Genomic DNA, 25,238 nt, shown 5'->3' with positions numbered 1-25,238 from the left:
CAAGCCTGATGAGGAACGGTTGAGGCAGTTGGGTGTGCTTAGGCTAGAGATGACCGAGGGGAGATGTGGTAGCCACCTTCAAAGGTCTCGAGGGCTGTCACGTGGAAGAGGGAGCACAATCAATTGGTATAAGGGGCAACCTCTAAAAGTCCAGGAGGCCTGAAATTAGCAACTGTGATGTCCAGAACTGAACTCCCAAGAAGGGCTGAACTGCTGCTGAGCAGAGAGGAAGGCTCTCAGCACAAGGTGTGAGGACAGTCTCCTCTATTCACAGAGCCAGTGTGGTGTAGTGGTTAGAGTGGTGGACTCGTAATCTGGTGAACCGGGTTCAATTTCGCACTCCTCCACATGCAGCTGCTGAGTGACCTTGGGCTAATCACACTTCTTTGAAGTCTCTCAGCCCCCCTCACCTCACAGAGTGTTTGCTGTGGGGGAGGAAGGAAAAGGGGAATGTTAGCCGCTTTGAGACTCCTTTGGGTAGTGATAAAGCGGGATATCAAATCCAAACTCTTCTTCACTTGCCTATTCTTCAGGCGTTCCTTTACGTCACTTGAGAAGAGGGGGCTTATCTATTTCCCCACACCTCTGCTCTACATTGGGTGCCCCAACCACCTTCCCCTAGCAAACACAAGTGGAAACCCAAGGTGGGTGGGAGAAATATAGCTCTTAAAGGTGCACTTCAGAGCAGAGAAGCTGCGAGTGGGGAAAAGTATTGTGTACAACCACACATTCTCATCACCATCTCCCAAAACCTTTTCTATCATTCTGGCAAATCAAATGCCGCTGGGTTTGCACACAGTAAAGGGACCCCTGACCATTAGGTCCAGTCATGGCTAACTCTGGGGTTGCGACGCTCATCTTGGTTTATTGGCCAAGGGAGCCGGCGTAGTTTCCAGGTCATGTGGCCAGCATGACTAAGCTGCTTCTGGCGAACCAGAGCAGCGCACGGAAACGCCGTTTACCTTCCCGCTGGAGCGGTACCTATTTATCTCCTTGCACTTTGACATGCTTTCGAACTGCTAGGTTGGCAGGAGCAGGGACCGAGCAACGGGAGCTCACCCCATCACGGGGATTTGAACCGCCGACCTTCCGATCGGCAAGTCCTAGGCTCTGTGGTTTAACGCACAGCGCAGTAGTTTAGGCCTTTAGCTGGACTGTGAGTCTTAAATGAAAAGCCTTTGCTCTGTTGCACCAGCTTTCTGAACTAATTACCTTCCCAAAAGGCATAGAGAGAAACAGTGCGCTTCACAAACCCACTTTTGGAGTTCTGCTCGGAGTATTGGCTTCAAAGATATCCTGGCCACCTGGTCTTTTGTTTTGCTTTTTAACAGCAATCAGAGAGGAGAGAATTGAAACACAAGGCAAACTGAAAAGTATGTTCAGGTACCAAAGGAGGACGGTCAGACTTTTATTTCCAACAATAAATTTGGTCTAAGTACATAGCAGCAAAACTAGTCCCTGCTGGGAGAGGCTTCAGGACAAACAAAGAAAGCAACAACTCAGCATCACTTTTCCCTGCCGCTGAAGCCAGGCGGGGGGGAGGCCCAGCCTCCACCCCAGAAGCATTACAGTAAAAATACAGCTAGAACCAAGACAGCAATTCTTTGCATGCATCAGGCCCAGAGAGTCGCGTCACGTTGAAGCAGCCAAACACGACTACCCCTGGAAGGTGGGCTCTCCTTCCTCAGAGGTCTTCAGCAGAGGTTGGACGGCCATCTGCCCTGGAGCTGAGATTCCTGCATAGCAGGAGGTAGGAGGTGATGGCCCTCGGCCTGCGTTAAAGAAGAAGAAAAAACAAGGGAGACGGCAAAGAGGAAACAAGACGTGTGAGTCAAGAGCGACGGACAAAGGTTTGGCAAGGAAGATGCCCTGGAGAAGGCCCCCCGTGGGAAGGAGACCTTCCCTGATTGTCAAGCCTGCAGCCGTGGGCTGCAAAACCTGGAGAATGCGTGTGTGCGTCAGTCAGTCAAGGGGGACCTTTGTAGCATACAGGTCAGGAGAAATAGTTGTGCCCACCACCTGCACGCCAAGTTCTCATAAAGAGCAGCCACCAAAGGAGGACCAGAAGAAAGTCTGCTTTCTTGCTGCAAAACTGAACAGCAACCCTGAGTTTCTTTAGCTAGGAAAAACCACGGTGGGCTTGGAACACAGTCAAGGTTGCCACCAGTTGCTCACGACTCCACGCTGGCGTGGATTTCAAGCCAGGGAAGTCTGGACGTCTTCAACGGCTGGGCTGGGCATTCCTGAAGCCACCTCAACTTCTTCCATCTCTTCCTTTTTCACCCAGAGAAAGGGGAGGTCTCCTACGTTCCGGACGTTGAGGGGCTTCTTCTCCGGCCCCTCCCCGCCCTGCAGCTCGCAACACTTAGTCCAGATGTTAACGATCATCTTGAGGGTGGAGGTGCGCTCCTCCAGCTCCTCCCCCTCGCTCTGCAGCAAGAGGTTCCCAAGTTCCTTGCTGAGAGACTGGATCTTGTCCCCCCGCTCCCCTGAGGCCGCCCCCACTGCCCCCAGCGGGCCTGCGGAGGGCTCTGTAAACTCAAGAAGGTTCTCCCCCAAGACGGAAAGGTGCTGGTATTCCTTCTGCCAGCGCTTGCCCACCATGGCTTCCCCCACCACCTCCCCGTTGGCCAGCAGCATGGACAAGATGTGCCGGCAGGGCAGCTGATAGCGGCAGTGGAAGTAGCAGCTGCAGCTCTTGCCATCCCTGCTGACCTGGTGGGTGTCCTCCAGCAGCTGCACCGTGGTCTTGAACCTGGCGCAGCTCAGGAGCTGGACCGACTTCTGCACCACGTCCCACTCGTTGAGACACAGCTGGTAGGCAACGTCCGTGCAGCTGTCCCGCAGGGCCGACAGCATGGTGGCAACAGGCTTGGCTGGGCTGTATTTGGTTAACTGCTTCGGAGGCTCCTCTGCTGCGTTCCCGGGCAATGGCTGCTGCTGCTGCGAGGCGGTACTGGAGCTGCGTCTCACGGCGGGCCGGGCCAGGACTTTCAGCTCCTGCATGAGGCCGCTGCGGCTGTCCTCCGCCAGGCCCTGGGTCAGGTTCTCCAGGCCTTTGGTGTTGAAGCTGTCGGCGTACTCCACGAAGCGAAGGATGCTGGTCTCCAGCGACGGCTGGGTGCCGAAAAGCTGGGACAGCTTTTGAGCGACGAAGTCCAAGCTGTCGATGTAGGTGCTGCAGGAATGGAGGCCCTTTTTGGCGTGCATGTACCAGAGCATCTCGCAGGAGAACCAGTTAGTCCGCAGGTACTTGTACAAGTCCTGGTCCACCACGTGCCTCACCTGCTGGGACAACGCGTCCAGGTTTGAGGTGGAGGTGGAGAAGACGGCGTCCTTCAGGGCCAGCTTGAAGTTGTACTTGAAGGAGAAAGAAGCGTGGGACTCCTTCAGCTTCTTCTCCAGGAGCCGCACGGTGTGGTAGACGGAGAGGAGGACCTGTGCCGAAGGGAAGAGCTCCTGCAAACTAGCCCGGTGGAGGAAGGACATGTCCATGAAGACCACCTTGACCTTCTGCCACTCGGGGTTGAACTCTTTGAAGACGGAGAACATCTTCCGCGTGTTCTCCTGCGTGTCCTCCTTCAAGATGGCAAGGTGGACCAACTTCCCCACCCTCTCCTTGCTCTCCACGAGGAAAGCGTACAGGATGTGGCCCTTCTTGCTCTGGACCCGGTGCAGCAGAAGGCTCTCGGGGAACTTGACGAAGAGGCTCCTCATCTTGCTGGTCTGGAAGTTCAGCCTCTCCAGGTCCTGGTCTCTGCCAACGCTGATGGAGGCCAAGGAGCCCATGTCAACCCGCAGGAAGTTTTTCATCACTTCGGCGACTTGGAGGAAAGCAGAGCTGGAGGAGCCATCTTCCCCGGCCTGAGGAGGAACCTCGGCTTCCTTGCGAGGGGAGGGCGGGAGCAGCGAAGGCTCGTCAGAGTCCACTTCGACCTCCACGCTCACGTCGCTGTCCCTTTCACAGGCTTCGACCTCCGCTGGCTCCTCCCTGCGCAGCTTAGCTGGGGGGCTGCCGGGAGCTTTGGGGGGGCCAGGCAGCTTCGTTGCCATCCTGGTCCCAGGTGGGGCATTGGAGCTGACCAAGGAAGCCTTGGACTCTGTGTGGACGTGGTTGCCATTCAGCTCGCTGATCACCAGTCGGTCGATTTCCTCGTTGTATTGCAGGACGAAATACGCCGGGCACAAGCTGGTCTGCTGCCTCCTCTTCTTGCTGGAGTCTCTCGACCGGGAGCAGCCAAACTTCACCTGCATAAACCTGGCGAATGGAAGAGGAAAGGGGACGTTAAGAGGGCCAGGCATTGCCCCGGCAGCCCAACTAATGGGATTATCAGGAGAATCAATGAGATAATGCCACAGTTCCCTGAGATTATCATTCTAGGATTACTATACGTGATTAGCGGTAGAATAAACCTACTGGACCATCAGACCAAGCCCTCATAACCGCAGCAGAAGTCCCTCCAAAAGGTATCTTAGATGCGGCAATTCTAAAAACGGCACCCCCCCTTCCCGCCCGAGAGGCTGAAGCGCCGGCCTCCTTACGTGACGTCCTCGCGGATGTTGGTCCCATTCTTGCGGTTGTGGAAGCGGATGGAGACGCAGCTCCTCAAGCCGTACTGGAGCCGGTTCTCCTTCTTGTAGGTGCTGAAGCACTCCCGGAAGTCCTCGTAGTTCTTGAAGCAGGAGCCCAGCTCCATGGCTGCCCAGGGCAAAGGGTCAGGATGCTACCCAGAGGCCCGGAGGAGCACCCCTGCCCTGGAGCATCTCCCCTCAGGATAACGGGGGTGTGCGGGGTCCCCCCCCCCGAGGCCCCTTTCCCAACCCACCCAAAGGGAACAATGGTTTTGAATGAGGAGGGGTTAACCCCTTCCTGCCTAGAAGCTCCCAAAATCCACCCAAAGGGAAAAATTATTTCTCTCTTCTTCGTGTGGGGAGAGGGGAAATAATGGGGTTTTTTTGGGGGGGGGCTTAACCCCTCCCTGCCTGGAAGCTCCCAAAATCCACCCAGTCTCACCCAAAGCGAATAATGATTTCTCTCTTCTTCGTGTGGGAAGAGGGGAAATAATGTTTTTTTTTTGGGAGGGGGGGCTTAACCCCTCCCTGTCTGGAAGCTCCCAAAATCCACCCAAAGGGAAAAATGATTTCTCTCTTCCTCGTGTGGGGAGAGGGGAAATAATGGGGTTTTTTGGGGGGGGGCTTAACCCCTCCCTGCCTGGAAGCTCCCAAAATCCACCCAGTCTCACCCAAAGCGAATAAGGATTTCTCTCTTTTACGTGTGGGAAGAGGGGAAATAATGGTTTTTTTTTGGGAGGGGGGGCTTAACCCCTTCCTGCCTGGCCTCCCTCTGCCCTGAGCGTGTGGCCCATTAACCCTTCCCGCGCTAGAGCCCTCTCCCTCGGCTCTCCCCTCCTCCGCTCTCCCGCCCGGGCGGCCCCCCGCTCCGCCCCGCTCTCTCTCTCCCTCCGGCTCCTTCCCTCCAGGCCGCCCTGCAGAAGGAGACCTGCTCGGCCCGCCGGCATCCCACAGGGGACGGAGCCCGCCCCTCGCCCGAGACCCACCAATCAGGGGCCGCGCCGCAGGATGGGCAGCCTCTCGGCCAACGGGAAGGCCACGAGACCAGGGACCGGCGAGCGGATTGGCCAATCGCGAGGCAGGCCCCGCCTCCGCCTCCGGAGAGGGAGCTTCCGCTTTCTGGACGCCGCGTCAGGAAGCGAGTGGGCGGGGCGACGCCTGCCCCCCTCGCAGCCAATGGGAGAGAGCGAGGGAGAGAGCGCTTCCGGGTTCGGCCGCGCGGACTTCCGGCGGCCTCCTGTCAGGTGACGGTTCAAGATGGCGTCGCCTGCGGACACCGGCCGGCCTGAGGCTCCCGAGCGGAATGCGAAGGGCGAGCGGGGCGGGGAGGAGGCCTCGCAGGAGGGCGACCTGCGCAGCGTCCTGGTCACCAGCGTCCTCAACCTGGAGCCGCTGGACTTGGACCTCTTTCGGTCAGCGGGGGCGGAGGAGGCCGGCCGGGAAGTGGGGAGGGAGCCACCCAGGCCGGGCCCTTCGTGTTGGGGGAACTGTAGGGGTGGGAGGGACCCCCAGGATCATTAATAATAATTATTATTATTATTATTATTATTATTTATTACTTATACCCCTTCCATCTGGCTGGGCTTCCCCAGCCACTCTGGGCGGCTTCCAACAAAATATTAAAATACAGTAATCCACCAAACATTAAAAGCTTCCCTGAACAGGCCTGTCTTCAGATGTCTTCTAAAAGTCTGGTAGTTGTTTTCCTCTTTGACATCTGATGGGACTGTGTTCCACAGGGCGGGTGCCACCACCAAGAAGGCCCTCTGCCTGGTTCCCTGTAACTTGGCTTCTCGCAGGGAGGGAACCGCCAGAAGGCCCTTGGCGCTGGACCTCAGTGTCCAGGTAGAACGATGGGGGTGGAGACGTTCCTTCAGGTATACTGGACCGAAGCCCAACCCCCTCCGATGCAGGAATCTCAGCTGGCAGGGGGCTGTCCAATGTCTGTTTCAAAACCTATAATAATAATAATTATTACTATTTATACCCCGCCCATCAGGCTGGGTTTCCCCAGCCACGCTGGGCGGCTCCCAACCGAATATTAAAAACACAATACAGCATTAAACATAAACAACCTCCCTAAACAGAGCTCTCCAAGGAAGGAGAGCACACAACCTTCCCAAGGGAGATCCTGCCAGTGCCGGAAAGTTTTTCCTGAGGTTTATTCAGAATCTTCTTTCATGCAATTTGAATCACTCGGTTCCTCCCCTGCAGAAAGCAAGTTTGCTCCATCTTCCATGAGACAGCCCTTCAGATAGTTGAAGATGGCTATCGTATTGAGATCTCAATCTTCTCTTCTCCAAGTTTCTGGAAGGTTTCTTCCCGTCTTGCAGCACCAAATGGCACTGAAGCTCTTATGTTTTTGGTTGTTTGATTTAAAAAAAGCCCCCCTTTAATTTTTTGTCTGCAATTAGGATCATAAGACAGCTGCTTATTGGTGCTTCTGCCCGTGGGGGTCGTTGTGAGAACAGGACAGTGAGCTAGATGGGCCTTCTTTCGCCTGATCCAGCAGCCAGGCTGTGCTTCTATTTCCACAGCATTAAGAAAAAACAAAGGCAACAATGTAATAAAAGTCTTGCTGATGAATTCATATATGTCTTGCAAACAAATGAAACAAAAACGGTCACCTCACATGAAGTGCCAAAGCCCAAGTATGTCTCTGACGGGTGACAACTTGAGTGGGTGGCTTTGCCCTTTGAAAGACAGGCCCTTGGTCTGGAATAACACAAGAAACAAAATGGGCTCTCTTGCTTCCCCGTCTTTTCTGAAAACAAGCCAAGCTTCGTGCTGGGAATTGCTTTGGGGGAAAATTCAAATGTCCTGGGCCCTGACCCCAGATAGTTTTGAGAGTGGGCTGCAAGGCTCTGATTTGCAATGCTATCAGAACTATGCAAGAACTATTGCAAGAACTATGTGGGCCTGAGTTGACTGCACACTATCCACCTTGTCCCCACAGGCCACCCTACAGCATGCTAAAAAAACAACAACAAAAAGCAGGAATCAGGGCCGACAGAAAGGTGCCATATTTTGGGGAATAACCTCACTTTGTTGTCTTTCTCCTAGTGGGAGGCACTACTGGGTGCCAGTCACACAGCGACTCTTCGGTGGGCAGATAGTGGGCCAGGCCTTGGTGGCAGCTGCAAAGGCTGTGAGTGAGGATGTACAAGTCCATTCATTGCATTGCTACTTCGTGAGAGCAGGTAATAACAGGTTCTGGGAAAGGAGGGGGTGGGAAGGGTGGAGTTCTTGAGCAGCGTCTTATAAGCAGACCCCGGTAAGCTGCAGAACTGGCAGTGGAAGGTGATGACTCACACAACCACACCCAAAGTGTTAGCAGTGGCCAGGTAAAGGTTCAAAGGAAGCTCACAGGCAAGGTGTGATGGACGGAGATGGCCATTTGTGGCTACTGGGCCTCCACATCTAATCACCCAAGGGAGGCTGTTTCTGGTCACACAGATTCCACTGCTGGAGTAGATGGACCACTGGCCTGATCCAGCAGGCTCGTCTTACGTTCTTACTCTCTCTCTCCTTTCAGTATCCCCCCAAAACCAGTAAATACAATTACTCATTGTAGCTGTGATTCCCATTAATTCCTCAGTGCAGCATCTAAGTACTACCTACTTTTTTTTGCCTTAAGCCTGCTGCTTTTAGTGGATGGTTGTTTGTGTGTTGTTGGCCACTGGGGGACGCTCCTGCTTCTCCTTCGAGGCCCAGACAGGCCACATCTTAGCAGGCAGAGTGTCCCAGGAAGCTGCAACAGCAGCTGTAAGGGTGGTGGCATCAGACCCAGTTCATCACCACTTTTGGTCTGACTGGGACTGAAAACAACAGAGGGAGGAAATCCTGAACTTTGTCCCCTCGCGCTTCAGAAGCTGCTGCTGCTCCCACCAGCCCAGCCGTGCCCACCCCCGTTTCACTGTCATGCTCCTACTGTTATTCCGGGGCACAGCCCAGACGCTGCCTGAGCACTGCTCTTGATCTCTGGCATGGGGGAAAAAAGGAGATAGAGAAGAAACCAAGAGAGCGAGTGCTTGCTTGCACAGCAGCCATAATGCTCCCATCCCTCTCCCTTTCTGGGGCGGCAAGTGAGCTGACCGAAGGCTCTTCCTGTTTCCAGGGGACCCCACGGTGCCGGTTCTGTACCAGGTGGAGCGCACTCGCACAGGGAAGAGCTTCTCGGTGCGGTCGGTCAAGGCCATCCAGCATGGGCAGCCCATCCTCATTTGCCAGGCCTCCTTCCAGCAGGACCAGCCCAGCCCCGTCAAGCACCAGTTCCACATGCCGGATGTGCCCCTTCCAGAGGAACTGCTGACCCAGGAAGAGCTCATCCAGAAGTACCTGCAGTGAGTGGCACGGGGCTCCACCTCTCTTCCAGAAGACAGTCCGCTTGGCGATATGCAGAGAGAAGCTGAAGGCTTCCTGAGGCCGAAGTTAGCAGCCTTGTCCTTGGCTCCTGCCTGGCCCAGGGAGCCAGCTGTGATGTGGGAAAAGTGTGTCCTCCAGGAGGGCAATGGGCTTTCCTGGAGCAGCTGCACTGACCTCAGCTCTGGGTTTGCTCGCAGTTCAGAACTCTCCCCTGGACCTGCCGCAGCTCCAGCAAACTTGGGTTGGCCAGGCTAGTCTGTGGAACCCCTTCACCACAAGAGGGAGTGGTGGCCACCAACTTGGGTGGCTTGGAAAGAGGATCAGGAAGTGAGGCTCTCAATGGCGACTAGCCAGGATGGAAACTGCAGGAGGGGAGAGGGCTCTGCCTTTAGCCCATGACAGCTTCTACCCAGTGCTATTTTTCTGGTGCCAGAGCTCACCATGAACACCTCCCTTGTTCTCTTGTAAGAAGGCTCCAGTGAGTTCTGGTGGAAAAAAAGCCCTGCTTCTACCAGTGTTGGTTGGTATGCCTGGCTGAGCAAGTGAGAATGAGGCCCGACATTTTCCTCCAGACCCTCCCCGTCCCCATTTTCCTCCAGACCCTCCCAGTGATGTTGGGGCTGCAGCTCCATCCCTGGACATTGCCCAGGCTGCCTGGGACCCATGGGCAAAGGCTGCCTGCTCGCCTGCAATGGTGCCCCCTTTCTGCCTTCAACCAGCTCACTGCTCGTGTCTGCTCTTTTTTCAAAGGGACCCAAACCTTCTGGACAGATACAGGCAAGGGCTCAACAAGATGCTGGCCCAAGAAGTTCCCATTGAGATTAAGCCAGTGAACCCCCCAGACTTCTTCCACCGGAGACCGCAGGAACCCAAGCAGCTCTTGTGGGTGAGAGCCAGGGGCCACATAGGTAAGCTCTTTGGCACCTGCCCCCCCCCCCCCCCCCGTTAGCATCCCAGGAATTGGTTTGAGGCCCAGAAAAGTCCTCTAAATCAGGTATCAATGTGAATCTGCATCCTTTCACTTAAATCGGTATTCAATTTACAGAACCTTAAAAAGAAAAAAAAACCCAAACACACATTTTGGGGTAAGGGAGGAGAATTATGGGGTGGGGAGGGATGTCTGGAACACGCAGGCTCCTGCCCGGGGACTTGGTCTCTGGAGAGATTGCTGCACAATGCTGAGGCCTAGGAACTTGCTTTGGGAGATCATTTGGGTCTTTCAAGTTTGCCTAGGGCTGCACCGCCTCCTCTCCAGCTCGTACAGGGGCACCTGGCACCCATCTTGCCCCCTCAGCAGGCTCTCTGCTACCCGCCCCTCTGCGCCTTGCTCTCTCCTCCAGCCAGTGATGTCTGTTTTGCAGGCGCATGTGACATGAAGCTGCATTGCTGCGTGGCCGCCTACATCTCGGATTACGCCTTCCTGCAGACGGCCCTCTTCCCCCACCAGCACTACAGGGTCAGCTTCATGGTCTCCCTGGACCACTCCATGTGGTTCCACGCCCCCTTCAGGGCTGACCACTGGATGCTGTATGAGTGCGAGAGCCCCTGGGCAGGTAGGTGCCAGGCAGGGAGCATGGGGGGGCTGTGCGGGGAAGAGACGCCCGAGGGCTGTACTGCGTCACAGCAGACAGTCCTCAGCCGCCACCCTCCTCCTCCTCTCTCTCACACGCAGGGGGGTCCCGGGGCCTCGTGCACGGGCGCCTGTGGCGCAGGGACGGCGTCTTGGCTGCCAGCTGCGCCCAGGAAGGCGTCATCCGCGTGAAGGAGCAGCCTTCCGGCAGCAAGCTGTAGCGAGGAAGAGAGCGGTTCTGCTCGGAGGCGCGGCCCCTGTGGACTTGGGCAGGCCCTGCAGGCCTCATGCTGGAACGGCAGCAACTCTCCAGCCAGATGGAAGCCAGCTGGTCTGGGCGGCTTTTGCACAGAGACCCACAAACAGAAGCACTGACAAGCGTCCTTTTTATTGGGTGAAGGGATTACAAGACTGGCCCTTGGCTTTCCCTGTCGCTAATAAAGAGGCGGCAGCCCCTCCCTCCAAGGCTCTGGTCTCCTGAGGCTGCAAGGGGAGGGAGGGAGGGAGGGACCTGGTTTCCACCCGATTTCCCTTTGACGCCCTGCCCCATTGCAAGAGGCGGGAGCAGGCAGCCCCTCTTCCCTGGAAACCACTCTAAAATCTTCCCTCTTTCAGCCTGGGGGCTGGAACCTCAGCTCCCCTCTCCCCAGTAGGCTGGAACCCCAACTAGCAGCAACAGCACCACCCACCTCTGGAGACCCCCAGGCTTCCCCTGGGGGGGAGGAGCTGTGCCCCTCTGCCTACCGTAACAGCTATTAGTGTCAGACAAACATGGCAGGCGGATGCTGCTATCCCTTTCCTCCTAGAGGCATTCAAGCATTACAAAGAAGTCCCTTTCAGAAGCCAGGGAGGCATCTAATTCCTGTACGGAGCCCCAAATAAACAGCCCCAGCAGCTGTTCCTCGCGGGAGCACGGTAGTCCTCAGGAGGGACGAGTTCACTGTGCCCTAAAACAATGGTCCAGTTTCTGCCTGGGCTGCTCCACTCCCACGATCCAAAGTGAAGCCAGCCGGCCTCCTCAGGGCAGGGGCTGTTTGATGAGCAGTTCCTTCAGGGTGGGTGGGTGCATCTCTGCCCCACCGGCCTCCTGCAGTCGCTGCAGCCGGGCCTCTGCCTGGCGCTTGTCCCTGCCCAGCACCCAGGAGAGGCGGATGTGGGCCTGCAGGAAGGGGGCCAGCAGCGGGTGGCTGTCCTGCGCCTCCAGGAGACACAGGGCCCGTTCGCAGGCCGCGTGCGCCTCCCCGGCCTGGCCCAGCTCCTGGTGGCAGACAGCCAGGCCGGCCAGCGTCAGCAGGAAGTGGCCCGAGCGGCAGGCGCCCAGCCTCTCCTGCAGCTGGTGGGCGTTGGCCCAGGTGGCCAGGGCCTCCGGGTACCTCCCAGAGCACGTCAGGCTCTGCGCCGCCTGCAGGTCGCGCAGGAAGAAGAACTCCAGGTAGTCAGCCGAGCGCCGGATCTCCGGCAGCGAGTGCAGGTGGGACAGGAACTGCTCGAAGGCGCGGCTGCGCTTGGCGATGGTCTCGGCCGCAAAGTTGCGCCGCAGCCGCTTCCGGGGGAAGGAGACGCCCGCCATGTCGCCGCAGAAGCGCCGGCGCAGGTGCCGGTTCAGCCGCTCGAAGTCAGAGTAGCGGCGGGAGATGCAGGCGGGCGCTTTGTCGAACTGCCCCGCGCGGATCAAGTAGATGGTGTAGAGCTGTGGGGTGGGACGGGGAGGGGGCAGTGGTGAGAGGGGCTGCCCGGAAAGGGACAGAATCCAGTAACCCCCTCCCCACCCCGCAGCAAGACAAACAGGGAGGCATGCCCCTCTCCCTGGCTTCCCGCTGCGTGAGCCTACCTCCCCCCTTCCGCAGACAGATCCCCAAGCAGCAAGGAAAGGGCTGGGAAAGTCAGGCAGGTGAAACAGCAGCAGCAGCCATGGGGAAGTTACCTGAGGCTCTTCTGCCCAAACCGTGGCAGCACAAGGAAAAAGAGAAAATAGTCAGGGCCAGGCACCCTACAAGACACGCCCCCCCCCCAATAAAGCATGGCGGGTACGAGAAGAGGCAACTCCAGTCTTCCTCAGAATAATAATAATAATAATAATAATATTTACAGTATACCCCACCCATCTGGCTGGGTTTCCCCAGCCACTCTGGGCGGCTCCCAACAGAATATTAAAAACACGATAAAACATCAAACGTTAAAAACTTCCCTAAACAAGGCTGCCTTCAGATGTCTTCTAAAAGTCAGATACAGTCATATCTCGGGATGAATACGCTTCAGCTTAAATATTTTCGGGTTGTGCTCTGCAGTGACCCGGAAGTAACGGAGCACGTTACTTCCAGGTTTCGCCACTTGCGCATGCGCAGATGCTCAAAACGGCATCATGTGCAGAAGCAGCGAAACGCGATCCACGCGTCTTTTGTTCGCTTCAGGATGCGAATGGGGCTCCGGAATGGATCCCGTTCGCATCCAGAGGTACCACTGTAGTTGTTTATTTCCTTGACATCCGATGGGAGAGCGTTCCACAGGGCGGGTGCCACCACCGAGAAGGCAGAGGAGGGTGGGGCAGGCAAAGTCTGACCGCCCCCTTTTTTCTCCAGGTCGTAGAGTTGGAACTTCTTCAGGGGCAGAGGGGACCCCAAGAACACTGGCTTAAGGCCAGAAGAGGCAGCTTCTCTCTACAATATCCCTCCCTCTAGATGTTGGGCCCTTGTCCCGTCTTGTTTTTGCTGCCCCTCCAATCCCAGGTTCTTTCCCAGGCTCGGGGGAGGTGTGTTTCCTTCCTTTGCCCCCACCGCCACCTCACTCACCACGTACTTGGAGTTCCGCTCGCTGACCACGTTGGCGCTGGTGACCTCGAACAGGAGGCGCTGGGGCACGAAGCTGCCCCGCGATTTCCTCCAGAGCTCTTGCAGCTGCCGGGTGAGCAGGTTGCTGCCCCTGCGCTCCGTCGGGGGGCTGTGCTCTGCAGCGGGGGGGGGGGGGGGCAGAAAAGGAAGAAAGCAGATGTCAAGCTCTGGTGGGGGGGGGGCGGTCCCTGCTTCCTGGTCTGCAAGAGCTCGAGCTGAAGATTTGGTGACTCCTATTTCTGGCATGGAGAAGAGCTGGGACCAAACACAGAAGAAGAACCTGCAGGATCAGGCCATTTTCTTCTCCCAGTGGCCAACCAGATGCCCGTTTTAGGAAACCCACAGGCAGGATCTGAGCACAACAGCCACACTCTCCACTCCTGGGATTCAGAAGCAATTCTTTCTCCTCCCTGAATTTGTCCAATCCACTTTTAAAGCCCCCTGAGAGGAAGGCAAACTCTTCTCTATCCGATTTCCCTGCTCTGTATCACTTCCACAAACTTCCGTCATGTTACCCCTTGCTCGCCTTCTCTCTAAAAAGCCCCTTCCTAGGGGAGTCCCTCCATCCTCCGGATCCTCTTGGTTGCCCTTCTCTGAACCTTTTCAGAGGCGACCAGAACCGTACACAGTGTTCCGTAGCGTCACACCTGGGAGTGATCATCCTGCCAGTGGGCTAGTTGCTTCTGAAGGGGCTGAACATTGGCTGGCATCACAGGATGGGCACTGCCCCCTTTCCCCTCGTTTCGGGTGCAGGCAATTCCCTTAACTGCAAGCCCCTGCCCAACGTGCTCTCCTATGCACCTGCACACTGACCATGTGCCCGCAAACCACCCTCCCTGCTGCCGGCTCCAGGGCCCTACCGGCGTCCTCCGTGTCTTCGCCCAGCAGGTCTGGCTCTGGGGGTTGCCCTTGCCCAGCCACGCCAATGTCCTCGTCCTCCTCTTCCTCTCCCTCCTCCTCATCGTTGCTGGTGAAGCTCAGTGTCCCGCTGAGCCGTGTGGAGAGGCCCTCGGTGTCATCCTCCAGCTCAGAGCTTTCTGGGAACTCTTCCGCTTCTGAGCTGCAGCCTGCCAGCCCGTCCCGCTCGCCCTCTCCGGTCAGTGCATGCCGCAGGCGGTGCAGGATGCGGGAGGCCATGGAGATGCCGCGGGGGGGGGGGGGAGCCCTGCAGGGAAGAAGAGGCAGTTGGGTCACTCTCAGCAGGCCTCCCCCCCCACGCCATGGGGCAGGGGTTTCCCCAGTGGAGCGCAGTTTCTCTGCTTCCCTCTTTAGCACTTCCTTATATATACTATTGGCTTCTCAACACACACAAAAAGTGAAAATGTAACAAAAAGAAAACAAAGATTTAAACCCATAAAGCGTCACACCCAAAAAGGACAAAGTACAGAGACCCAACACAGCTTCAAAGGGGGGTAGTAAAAGTATTGACTCGTACAAAGATTCCCTTCGCAAATAATAAAGATGCATGAAAATAAAATTATTCTCTGCCTGCGACTTCCATCATTATTGGGTATGAAGGTTCTACATAGTCCTAAATGAGCCAGGCATATGCACGTTCTGATGGCACTGAGCTTCCACATGCTGCAATATCTCTGTAAGAAGTAAGACAATGCCATACATTTCACAAACGGTGATCCAAACTCTGCCTTTTAGATACTCAAGAAGGGCCGTTTGCCAAACTCTTGAATACCAGCAATTCAAACTATTAAGATTAAAGATCTGCCCAGCCTGCTGTTAAGATGCAAAGTAAGTCCTTTTCGAATCCCGTTCTGTTTCCACATGCAGGCTCCAAAGCGCCAGGTGGAAAGATGGGAGTAATAGTTTGTTTCGTTATCCAAGAGAAATTGGCAAACACCTCTTTCCAAAATTCAGCCACATTTGAGCAGCCCCACCACATGTGCTTCTAGGTACCAACTACATGGCTGCCCCTCCAACACGGTGAAGATGTACCTGGAAGCGCAAATTGTGGAATAAGGCACCAGCCGTGAAGGAACTTCAGAGACAGCTCTCCAGGTTGGACTGACAAAGACCTGTATAGAGTCTTGGCCCACAGGCCATTTTGTGGCAGTTCCTTTGTGACCCACCTCTTGCTCTCTGGGCCTGGAGGCTGCTGTGGTGGCCAGCAGCTAAGGAAGGAACCCTAACAGATTCCTCAAGCTGCTCCCACAAAGCTTAAGAGGCACCCCTTATGAAGGTAAAGACAGCGCAAAATCTCAAAATAAACATATTGAGTAGAAGAAGAGGAGTTTGGTTTTGATATCCCGCCTTTCACTCCCCTTCAGGAGTCTCAAAGCGGCTAACAATCTCCTTTCCCTTCCTCCCTCTGTGAGGTGAGTGGGGCTGAGAGACTTCAGAGAAGTGTGACTAGCCCAAGGTCACCCAGCAGCTGCAGGTGGAAGAGCGGGGAAGCGAACCCAGTTCCCCAGATTACGAGTCCACCGCTCTTAACCACTACACCACACTGGCTAAGGGAAGACTGAAGCTGCTTTTGTCTTGGGACAAATTTAGTTCAATTGATTCAACAAAACTGATGAACTTGATCCAGGGAGATCAGCTTTTCAAAGTCTGACAGAGATTAAGAGTCTTAGATTCCACACAGAGTAACGACTTCACTGTTCAGTAAATTCTTAATGTGGTGGATGGCCTTGATGACGGGGTCGCAGGTTCCCAATGTCTGGTTTCAAGGCTCTTAGCAGGCAGGCGTCTTAAATCGCCACCTCCCGTGCCTGCTCCCTCGCCTCCTGGCACCCCTAGATAACCCCCCAGCGGGCAGTATCATCCACTTTGGGAGCTGGTGACCTATAGGAAACGGCTGAGTGAGTCATCTGGAGGTCTGCTGGGCTGCGGTGTCACCTGTCAGCAAGTGACAAGCAGCTCCACTTGTTTCTGCCGTTAAGTCAGGGAGGCGACAGAAGTTCAGAACAAGAAGTTTCTGGAGCTGTTTGGGGATGGATTTGGGTGGGGAAACCCACTGATGTGGGTGCACTGATCTGGATGGAGTTGTGCAACCTGTCTTACAAGGGAGTTGCATAGGGGGGTGTTACATGGTTTGGGAGTGGTCCTGGATTTGGTACTCTCAGGGCAGGAATCAGTGGCCAGGGATGCTTTTTAGAAGCTTCTGGAGAAAACAGGGCTCTCTGTGATACCTGCTCTGTCTGCATCCAGGCTGGGTGACTGTAATGCAGAGCTAGGCAGACTTCCGGCATGTGGGATCTGCTCCGTGGTTTTGCTGGAACTCCACAATCCACCAACCAGAGCCGGCTGCAAAAAGGTCTCTCGGGGAATGGATCCCGTTAGCCACTGTTCTCCATAAACCATGCACTGGAATTATCTGCGCAGAGAACTGCCAATCTTGCACCTGCTCAGGGATTTACAAAACTCTCAAGACAAGGCAGCCAATTGGCACCCATATTTTACGGGAAAGAAACACGGGGTGAAAAGTGAATGGCCCTCATATAGTTTTTACTTGCTATGCTTATATTATTAGAAGTCAGTTAATCCCTCAAAGGTCCACAAGCAGATCCTGATTTACCTTGTGCCCACTCCGGACACTACGATGCCCACTCTGCCTTGGAAGACAGTTTGGAAACACCAACATCACAGATTCATCAGATCTCAGAATTGCAGAGCTGGAAGGGAACCCCAATGGTCATCTAGTCCACAGCAGGAATATGGCAGCGAGTGCTGGTTGGGGCCAAGCGCCCCTCCGATTCTCTACCGTTACATGGACTGCCTCCTTCGTTTGGAGACTCAGTTTAAAGCTCGAATTTTGGCTTCTAAAGCACTAAACTCAGAGGCGAGGCTCCTGTGGCCCTGCAGATGTTCTTTGGGCTCCCACGCCCATCAAGCCCAGCCAACATCTGGAGGGCTGCAGCTTGCCCTGTCCCACCCTGCGCCCCCTACAAGCCTGCCTGGGCTTTTGCATTCGGCCAAGGAGGTCCTGTGCTCCGGCCTGCCTGTAGGAGAAAGAAAGCTGCCAGATGTGAGGGTCAGGGACTGGGGGGGGGGCATGGGGGTGGCAGCAGCTGCCCTGCACTTAATGGTGCTCTTGCGCAAGCCTCCCCGCCGGCCTTGTTTTGGAAGTTTTTGACAAGAATATGCAAACCATTTTCATTTCAGTCTGCTCTGCATTAACTGCTGCTTTATTAATAATGGCTGTTAATTGCTGCTCCATTTTAAGGGGGTGTGACATGGTCTTAACTGGACAATTGCTTAATTTTTAATATTTTGTGACCATTGTGTTTCTCCTGGTGCCTTGTGCACTATTTTGGAGGGGTAACTGTGCCCTGAAAAGTGGTTTCGAAAGCCCATAATAATTAGAGCCAGTGCAGTGTCCCGGTTAGGGTGTTGGACTAGGACTTGGGAGAGCCCAGGGCTCAAAGCCCAATACAGCCATGAAGCTCACCTTGGGGGCCAGTCACTGCGTCCCAGCCTGACCCGCCTCACCGGGTTGTTGCAGGGATTAAACAGGGAAGAGGGGAGGACCACGCACATCCCCTTGAGCTCCTTGGAGATATAAATGCAATGCAACAAAATGAAACAAGATGATGAATCTTTAGTTTCTGGGGCTATATATATATATATATATATATACATTATAATTTCTGTTTGACAATTTAAAATACTAATTTTTACATCCTTAAGATATCAATGATTTCTTCTCTTTCCATGTACAGGTAGGTAGCCATGTTGGTCTGCCGTAGTCTAAACAAAATAAAAAAAAATCCTTCCAGTAGCAGCTTAGAGACCAACTAAGTTTGTTATTGGTATGAGCTTTCGTGTGCATGCGAAGTGTATCTGAAGAAGTGTGCAAGCACACGAAAGCTCATACCAATAACAAACTTAGTTGGTCTCTAAGGTGCTACTGGAAGGTATTTCTTTATTTTGTTTCTCTTTCCATGGTTCATTTTACATATCATAAATCCCTGTGTTTTTACAAAAACTAAAACATTCAGTATTATTGCATCCATCAAAACTTATTTACACTGTTTAATTTCTCTTCATGCTGCCAACCCAGTTGCGGGGCTTTTCTGCCCTTTGTTTTGAAAGCCAGAGAGACGGTCTCTCTGCAGAGGGTACTGGATATAGAAGGAAGGGAGAGAAGAGGCAGCAGCTGCATGCCAGAGGTAGCCTGAGGCATCCTGCCTGGCATGGGAGAATGCCCGCCCCATGCGCACCCAGCGAGGAAGAGCAAAACAATGCCGGCACTCAGCACCCTCCCGTCCCCAGAGGTTTTGCGGTTCTTGTCCCAAGGGAGCAGCTGGGAGCTGAGCAGCCACAGGGGCAACCTGGGGCCTCGACGTGATGCCAAGGTGCCTCAGCCCCGGGGCACCCGCAGGTGAGGCAGGGCACGCCCGGCTCTTCCAGCCCACCATCTTCGTTTCATTTGCATGCCGCCTTTCCATGGTTAAAACAAGGCTCAAGGCGGCTGACGGCATGACAAGATTTACATAATTGGCAACGTAACAAAAGTCATAAACAGTAAATAAAACACATGAAAGCCCAGCCCATCTTGCTCTGGGGCGGCAGGTGCCAGGGCGGGCCTTGCCCTCTCTCCCCCACCAGGTACAAGGAAGCAGGAGGGGGGCGCAAGCAACCCCCGCCCCACATTCTTTGGAGGGCAGCTCGGGGCATTGCCAAAGACGCAGGGGCGCAGCCCTGCCCTGGAAACCCTCCGCCCCAGAGAGCGCGCGCGGTCAGTCGGCAGGGGGCACTCTGCACATGCCCCGGGGCCCCTTTCTCGCAGCCCCACCCATGGCAGGCCCGAAGCCGCGGCCCCGTCCGGGAAAAGGTCCGGGGGCTTGGCGGGCGAGGACTCCCCAGCGGCGAGGAAGACTGCGCGCAAAGGGATGCGCGCTCTGCACATGCCCGGAGGAAGCGCTCTTGCAGCTCGCCTTGCCGAGGATGAAGCCCGGCTGGGGGGGCCAGGCTGGGGGACCTCCGTCCGACCCCCCCAGGCTCTTGGCGAGCAGGGGGTGGCCGCTCACCTGGAGGCAAAGGCGGCTGGGGGCGCCGGCGTCTCCGTCCTCCTCCTCCTCCTCCTCCTCCTCCTGCGATGGCCGCTCGGGCTGCGGCTCCTCCTCCTCCTCCTCCTCCAGCCGCCGCCTCCCGGCTCTCCGTGGCCGGCCTCTCCCTCGGCTCCCCCCGCGCGCCGGGAAGGAAGCGCCGCCCCCGCCGCCCGCGCCCGGGAGCCGGAGAGGCGTGCGCCCCGGCGGGCTCCCTTTCCCGAGGCGCCCCTTGGAGACGGGGCGAAGAAATCCCAGGCGCGCCCTGAGATTTGGAGAGGGCGCAGCGCAAAGGCAGCAAAGGAATTCCGTGGCGCGGAGCCGCAGGGCTGGAAGCGCAGGCGGCGATTCCCCGGGTGCCCCCAGCACCCACCCAATTCCCCACCAAGGGGCCGGGCACCCACAAAAATTCAGTGCCAGGGCCGTGCGCGCCGCCTGGCGCTCCTGATGGGAAGAAGGGACCCCCGGGGCTCGAGATGCGTTTGCTCACCTTCCGTGACTTACCTGCCTTTTCTCCCCAAGATCAGTCACTCTCTCGTGACGCCTGGAAAACAGAAACAGAAGCTTCCTTATGGCAGGAGGGCAGGAAGCTGGTGAGCCGGACCGTCGTCCACAAAAACCTACGCAGCAAGAAATGGGTTTTTCGAAGTGCCCTGAACCTTGGATTGTTTCTCTCTAAATTTATCAGATTGCATTTATATGTCATCTTTTTCTCCAAGCAGCTCCAGGAGGCTCTCGCCCTCCTCGTTGAATCCGCACAAGAACCCTGTGAAGTAGGTTAGGCTGAAAGGGAGGGACGGGCCCAAGGTCACCCCTGATGAGCTATTATTATTATTATTATTATTATTATCATTATTATTATTATTATTATTATTTAGTATTTATACCCGGTTCATCTGGCTGGGTTTCCCCAGCCACTCTGGGCGGCTTCCAGCAAAATGATTAAATACAATGATTCATCAAATATTAAAAGCTTCATGGCCAGGTGGAGGCTCCGACCCTGGTCTCCCAGGTCTTAGTCTGACACTCTAACCACTACACAGCGCTGCCTCACCACACTTCAGCAGGGTACCTCCCTTTCTCCTGTGTACACCAGTGAGCCTCTATAGATAATATTGTGCTTGGAGAATAGTTTTTCTCCTCCCAGCACTTGAACTCGTGGCCACCCAATGAAGCTGACCATTGGAAGATTCAGGACAGAGAAAAGAAAGTGATTGCTCACACAGCTCCTAGTTAACCCATGGAACTTCAATAGGAGGTGTTGATGGCCCACTTGATGGCTTAAAAGAGAAGTGGACAAATTCACAGAGGACGATAAGGCTCCCTAGTGGCTACTAGCTAGGGGAGCTCTTTTCTCCCTTCCCTTTCAGTTGTCATGTGCATTGAAATAAAAACAATTAAGGTCTTATATATATAATAAATGTTCATAAATGTACCAAGCAAACACGCACAAAAATATATAACCCACATGTCTGAAACAGCGCAGGAAAACAGCCATGAAGCCATTTTGGCTCCCAAACTGACCAAATGTTTTCTCTGCAAGGTCAAGGGAAACTGGAAGAGCCTCTCCATTGCATTTTCCTTCACAAATCCTGTCTTAAGGGTATGTCTGTGTATGAATAGGGTGAGCCTGTGATCTGGCTCAGGAACTAAGTATTTATCATTGCAAAAGACTGGCCAGGCTCCCCAGGGTATCAATCCAGTAAGCATTAACAGGTAACCTGCCAGACAGGAGGTAAACAAGGCACTCAGATTTCTGTTGTAGACCACCCCTTTCTGTGATGTAGGTATGATGTTTCTGGGGGTGGTCTGGGACTCCAAGGCGGGCAATTTAAAATGTCTATATAAGGGCGGACACACCTTGGTTCTGGGTCCTCCTCCTTCTCCTGCGTGTGAGGGGAGCACCCTGTTGCAACGGATCAATAAAGATCAAGCTTACGAGCTGCTTTGCTTCTCAATATTCTCTGGTTGGCCTCTGTTATTCTCTCCAACCGATGGAGGACCTACAAAGGACTCTATAAGGGCTCTTGTGTCCCCCATAAGGGAATAAGGGCAGATTTCCATTTATTACAGCATCTGGAATAACATAGACGAAGAGTTGGCTGCTGTGAGACCAGAGGGCTGGCCAGAAGGGGCTTTGGCCTGATCCAGCAGGCTCTTACACTCGTCAGTGACAATGATCTGACTCGCCTGGTACAGCTTCCTTTGTGAATGTTGAGGTTCACTGTTGGTTAAACAACCTTGTCCCTGAGTGGCCTCCTCCTGCCTCCACCCTCCCTGTCAGGTGTCACTCAGCTGGTTCCTCCTTCCCTCCTTAACTTCTGCCTCCTTTTTGGGTGCACTTAGGATGGCTGTGGAAAGGCCAGAAACGCCGTGAGAGAATATTTGGCCAATAGGGGTTCAGTGGACCCATGCAAATCAGCGCATGTTAAGAGGTTTTCGGGTGCCCTTCAAGAAACATCTGCCTGAAGATGAGCCTCTGGAGGGGGCGCAGACTTAGAGGACCCCCACAACGGCCATCTTGCCAAGGGCTCCTCCAACCTGGAGTTGGCCCTGTGGAAAATGGTCTCCATTTTAAAAAAGTTTATTTTATTAACAATATCAACATATCAAAATATCAAAACATATTATATTCATTATTTTACCCCCTTTTTCTTTCCCACCTCCCTATCAAGTCCCCCCCCCCCGACTTCCCTCAGCTTGATTTTGTCATGTACTGAGTTGAATAGGATCCAAACTGCAGCAGTGTATTTCAGCTTTCTCATCACATATTGTTCTCTGCATACTGTAAAAATGTATAAAACCTTATATTATCTATCTAATATATTAACAATCAATAAATTTGTGTATGTTTATTCAAAAGCTGCCAATGTAGCCCAATTCATTTTGTTGTCTTTTTAGGTAATTTGTAAAAAAGTTCCCGTTGTTCTTTGAAGCCACAGTTGTCCTTGTCTCGCAGTTTGTATGTCAGTTTAGCCAGTTCTGCATAGTTCATCAATTTCTCTTGCCACTGTTCTCTTGTTGGGATTTCCTCGTTCTTCCATCCTTGTGCTATCAAGACTCCATTTCCCATAAAGACCTGTCCTCCCCCCCCCAAATCTTTCTGTGCTGAATAAGGGGGACGGAGTGGCTCTTCTTTGCAGAAAGGTTGCTATGTTGGGACTTTTTTGTTCAGGGAAACGGTGAGCCAGAGGCCGCATGATAGAAGTTTCAAATTCCTGCCGTGGACAGAGAAAAGTTTCCCTCCCTCTCTCCTAACACGGGAACTGAGGGGGGCCCAATGAATGTCGGGAGATTCAGGACAGGGAAAAGCAATGACTTCTTCGCGCAGCACAGAGCTAAACTAGGGGATTTGCTTCCACAAGGAAGTCATCAGGGTGTAATAAATGGAAATCTGCCTTTATTCCCTTCTGGGGGACACAAGAGCCCTTATAGAGTCCTTTGCAGGTTCTCCATCGGTCGGAGAAAAGAACAGAGGCCAACCAGAGAATATTGAGAAGCAAAGCAGCTAGTAAGCCTGATCTTTATCGATCTGTTGCAACAGGGTGCTCCCCTCACACGCAGGAAAGGAGGAGGAACCCAGAACCAAGGTGTGTCCGCCCTTATATAGACATTTTAAATTGCCCGCCCTGGAGCTCCAGACCACCCCTCCATACATCATACCTACATCACAGAAAGGGCGATCTACAGCAGAAATCTGAGTGGGTTGTTTACCTCCTGTCTTGCAGGTTACCAGTTAATGCTCACTTGATTGGATACCCTGGGGAGCCTGGCCAGTCTTTTGTAATGATAAATACTTAGTTCCTGAGCCAGATCACAGGCTCACCCTATTCATACACAGACATACCCTTAAGACAGGATTTGTGAAGGAAAAGACAATGGGGAGGCTTTTCCATTTTCCTTTGACCTTGCAGAGAAAACATTTGGTCAGTTTGGGAGTCAAAATGGTTCCAGGGCTGTTTTCCTGTGCTGCTTCAGACATGTGGTTTATATATTTATGTACGTGTTTGCTTGGTGCATTTATGAACATTTAGTAAGACCTTATTTTTTATTTATTTCAAGGGCCACCAACTTGGATGGCTTTGAAAGAGGATCAGGCAAATTCGTGGAGGGGGAGAGGGCTCTTGAGGGCTCCCGGCCAGGGTGGCTCTGCTGTGCCTCCGCAGTTGGTGAGCTGGAAATGGGAGGAAGGGAGAGGGATCTTGTGCTCGATTCCTGTTTGCAGGTTTCCCAGAAATAACATCTAGGCCACCGTGAGAAGAGGATGCAGCCAGGAGCTTCTAACATTCTTACATAAATCTGTAAAACTCCTCATACTGGAGAGACATCATAGAATCGTAAGAGTTGGAAGGGACCCCCAAAGGTCATCTAGGCAACCCCCTGCAATGCAGGAATCTCAGCTGAAGCATCCCTGACAGATGCCCATCCAACCTCTGCTTAAAAACCTCCAAGGAAGGAAAGAGGGGTGTTTCCAGCTCCCCTCACCCGCTGCCCTTAGAAGCCTTGCAAATTGCTGCAGGGGAGGGGCTGTGAGTGACAGCATGGCAGCGGCTGTCTCCAGACCAAGGGGAAACTGTCAAGCTCCCTTGCTATTTTTGTTACCGGATGCTGCATGTTGTTTATGCAATCTTGTTCTATTTAGAGTTCTGAAATATTGTTTTCCCCCATGTTATTATATTTGCTGTTGAGTTGTTTTGATATGTTATTAGGAAATTCTTTTTGCACTGTTTGGTGTTGAAATGCATTTCGGTTTTCTTTGCTGCGTGTCTCTTTGAGCATTTTTTTTTTTGCGAGTGGAAAAATAGCAAAGAAATGAAATAAGTATTACCGCATTTTTCCGTGTATAAGACGCCCCCTATTTTTTGGGACTCAAACTTAAGAAAACGCACTGCACTCTCCACGTATAAGACGACCCCTTCTTTTAAACTTCCAAAGTTTAGGAAAAAATATAGTCTTATACACGGAAAAATACGGCATACGCTTGACTGCACTTTGACAAGAACCTCTCGCCCGCGTTTGGGAAGAACTCTGAGTTGTGTGCAAGTTCCGGTTATGGAAACATAATGTTCCCTGCACATTCTGACCTGATTTCCCTGGTGCGCAAGACATGAGCCCTTCTGCGAGGCCAAGGAGCCACCTTCTTCATCAAACTCGCTTGACTGCCTGATTTCCTTTGGCGCTTGTCTGGCTTGTTCAAAACACACCTGCAGCCAAGGAGGTCAGGGGGTGTGACCCAAATTCCAGGCAAGAGGAAGATTCCTTCCCTCCTGTGGAAAAGAAGCAGTGGGGAGAAGATTGGGGCGTGAGCAATGCACAGTAAGAGAGCTGGGGGTTAACTCCCTGTGGAAGATTCCTTTCCTCCTGTGGAACATTCCTGTGCACCATCCCACAGGTCATTTACGATACAATAATCTTTATTGTCATTTGTCCCATACAGAACAACGAAATTGAAAAATCTACATAAGACATTCAAAGCCCAACCAGCCTGCTATCCAAGCTATCCCAACCTGGTTAGCCCCCTAAAAACTCTGATAAAGTAAAGGTAAAGGGACCCCTGACCATTAGGTCCAGTTGTGGCCGACTCTGGGGTTGCGGCGCTCATCTCGCTTTACTGGCCGAGGGAGCCGGCGTACAGCTTCCGGGTCATGTGGCCAGCATGACTAAGCCGCTTCTGGAGAACCAGAGCAGCGCACGGAAACACTGTTTACCTTCCCGCCGGAGCGGTACCTGCTTATCTACTTGCACTTGGACGTGCTTTCGAACTGCTAGGTTGGCAGGAGCAGGGACTGAGCAACGGGAGCTCACCCCGTCGGGGGGATTCGAACCGCCAACCTTCTGATCGGCAAGTCCTAGGCTCTGTGGTTTAACCCACAGCGCCACCTGCGTCCCTTAAATAAC

At 53.8% G+C, this 25,238-nt stretch overlaps 3 protein-coding genes and 1 long non-coding RNA gene across 4 annotated transcripts; 1 reads left to right on the top strand and 3 right to left on the bottom strand.

Moving 5' to 3' along the window:
• Positions 1-1,374: 1,374 nt before the first annotated feature.
• ZSWIM3 (zinc finger SWIM-type containing 3) lies at positions 1,375-4,857 on the bottom strand. The gene is made up of 2 exons (XM_083618589.1): positions 4,543-4,857; positions 1,375-4,258 (listed from the first exon to the last, which is right to left on the bottom strand). Exons 1-2 carry the CDS (start codon positions 4,695-4,697, stop codon positions 2,197-2,199), a joined length of 2,217 nt encoding a protein of 738 aa, XP_083474715.1. The 5' UTR covers positions 4,698-4,857; the 3' UTR covers positions 1,375-2,196.
• Positions 4,858-5,153: 296 nt separating this feature from the next.
• LOC310764912 lies at positions 5,154-5,584 on the bottom strand. The gene is made up of 2 exons (XR_014549350.1): positions 5,324-5,584; positions 5,154-5,204 (listed from the first exon to the last, which is right to left on the bottom strand). It is a non-coding gene; the product is annotated as an uncharacterized lncRNA (long non-coding RNA).
• Positions 5,585-5,693: 109 nt separating this feature from the next.
• Positions 5,694-10,973, top strand: ACOT8 (acyl-CoA thioesterase 8). The gene is made up of 6 exons (XM_083619081.1): positions 5,694-5,984; positions 7,636-7,772; positions 8,690-8,915; positions 9,688-9,845; positions 10,299-10,490; positions 10,610-10,973. The coding sequence occupies exons 1-6, from the start codon at positions 5,830-5,832 to the stop codon at positions 10,726-10,728; spliced, it is 987 nt and encodes a 328-aa protein (XP_083475207.1). The 5' UTR covers positions 5,694-5,829; the 3' UTR covers positions 10,729-10,973.
• SNX21 (sorting nexin family member 21) lies at positions 10,880-15,426 on the bottom strand. The gene is made up of 3 exons (XM_083619039.1): positions 14,196-15,426; positions 13,297-13,451; positions 10,880-12,197 (listed from the first exon to the last, which is right to left on the bottom strand). Exons 1-3 carry the CDS (start codon positions 14,470-14,472, stop codon positions 11,526-11,528), a joined length of 1,104 nt encoding a protein of 367 aa, XP_083475165.1. The 5' UTR covers positions 14,473-15,426; the 3' UTR covers positions 10,880-11,525.
• Positions 15,427-25,238: the final 9,812 nt, after the last annotated feature.

This window comes from Podarcis filfolensis, assembly GCF_964270895.1.
Source record: "Podarcis filfolensis genome assembly, chromosome: 6".
Classification (NCBI taxonomy): Eukaryota; Metazoa; Chordata; class Lepidosauria; order Squamata; family Lacertidae; genus Podarcis; species Podarcis filfolensis.
Note: the sequence above shows the minus strand (reverse complement) of the source record. Positions and strands in the feature narration are given on the sequence as shown.

Excerpts from the sequence above, each read along its gene's own strand:
- ACOT8 (XM_083619081.1), top strand. The coding sequence starts at position 5,830 with ATGGCGTCGCCTGCGGACACCGGCCGGCCTGAGGCTCCCGAGCGGAAT. Across the intron at positions 5,985-7,635 it reads CTGGACTTGGACCTCTTTCG|TGGGAGGCACTACTGGGTGC; the intron begins GTCAGCGGGGGC and ends TCTTTCTCCTAG. Across the intron at positions 9,846-10,298 it reads GAGAGCCAGGGGCCACATAG|GCGCATGTGACATGAAGCTG; the intron begins GTAAGCTCTTTG and ends TCTGTTTTGCAG.
- SNX21 (XM_083619039.1), bottom strand. The coding sequence starts at position 14,472 with ATGGCCTCCCGCATCCTGCACCGCCTGCGGCATGCACTGACCGGAGAG. Across the intron at positions 13,452-14,195 it reads CGAAGACACGGAGGACGCCG|AGCACAGCCCCCCGACGGAG; the intron begins GTAGGGCCCTGG and ends CCCCCGCTGCAG. Across the intron at positions 12,198-13,296 it reads AGCGGAACTCCAAGTACGTG|CTCTACACCATCTACTTGAT; the intron begins GTGAGTGAGGTG and ends CCCACCCCACAG.
- ZSWIM3 (XM_083618589.1), bottom strand. The coding sequence starts at position 4,697 with ATGGAGCTGGGCTCCTGCTTCAAGAACTACGAGGACTTCCGGGAGTGC. Across the intron at positions 4,259-4,542 it reads AACATCCGCGAGGACGTCAC|GTTTATGCAGGTGAAGTTTG; the intron begins GTAAGGAGGCCG and ends TCCATTCGCCAG.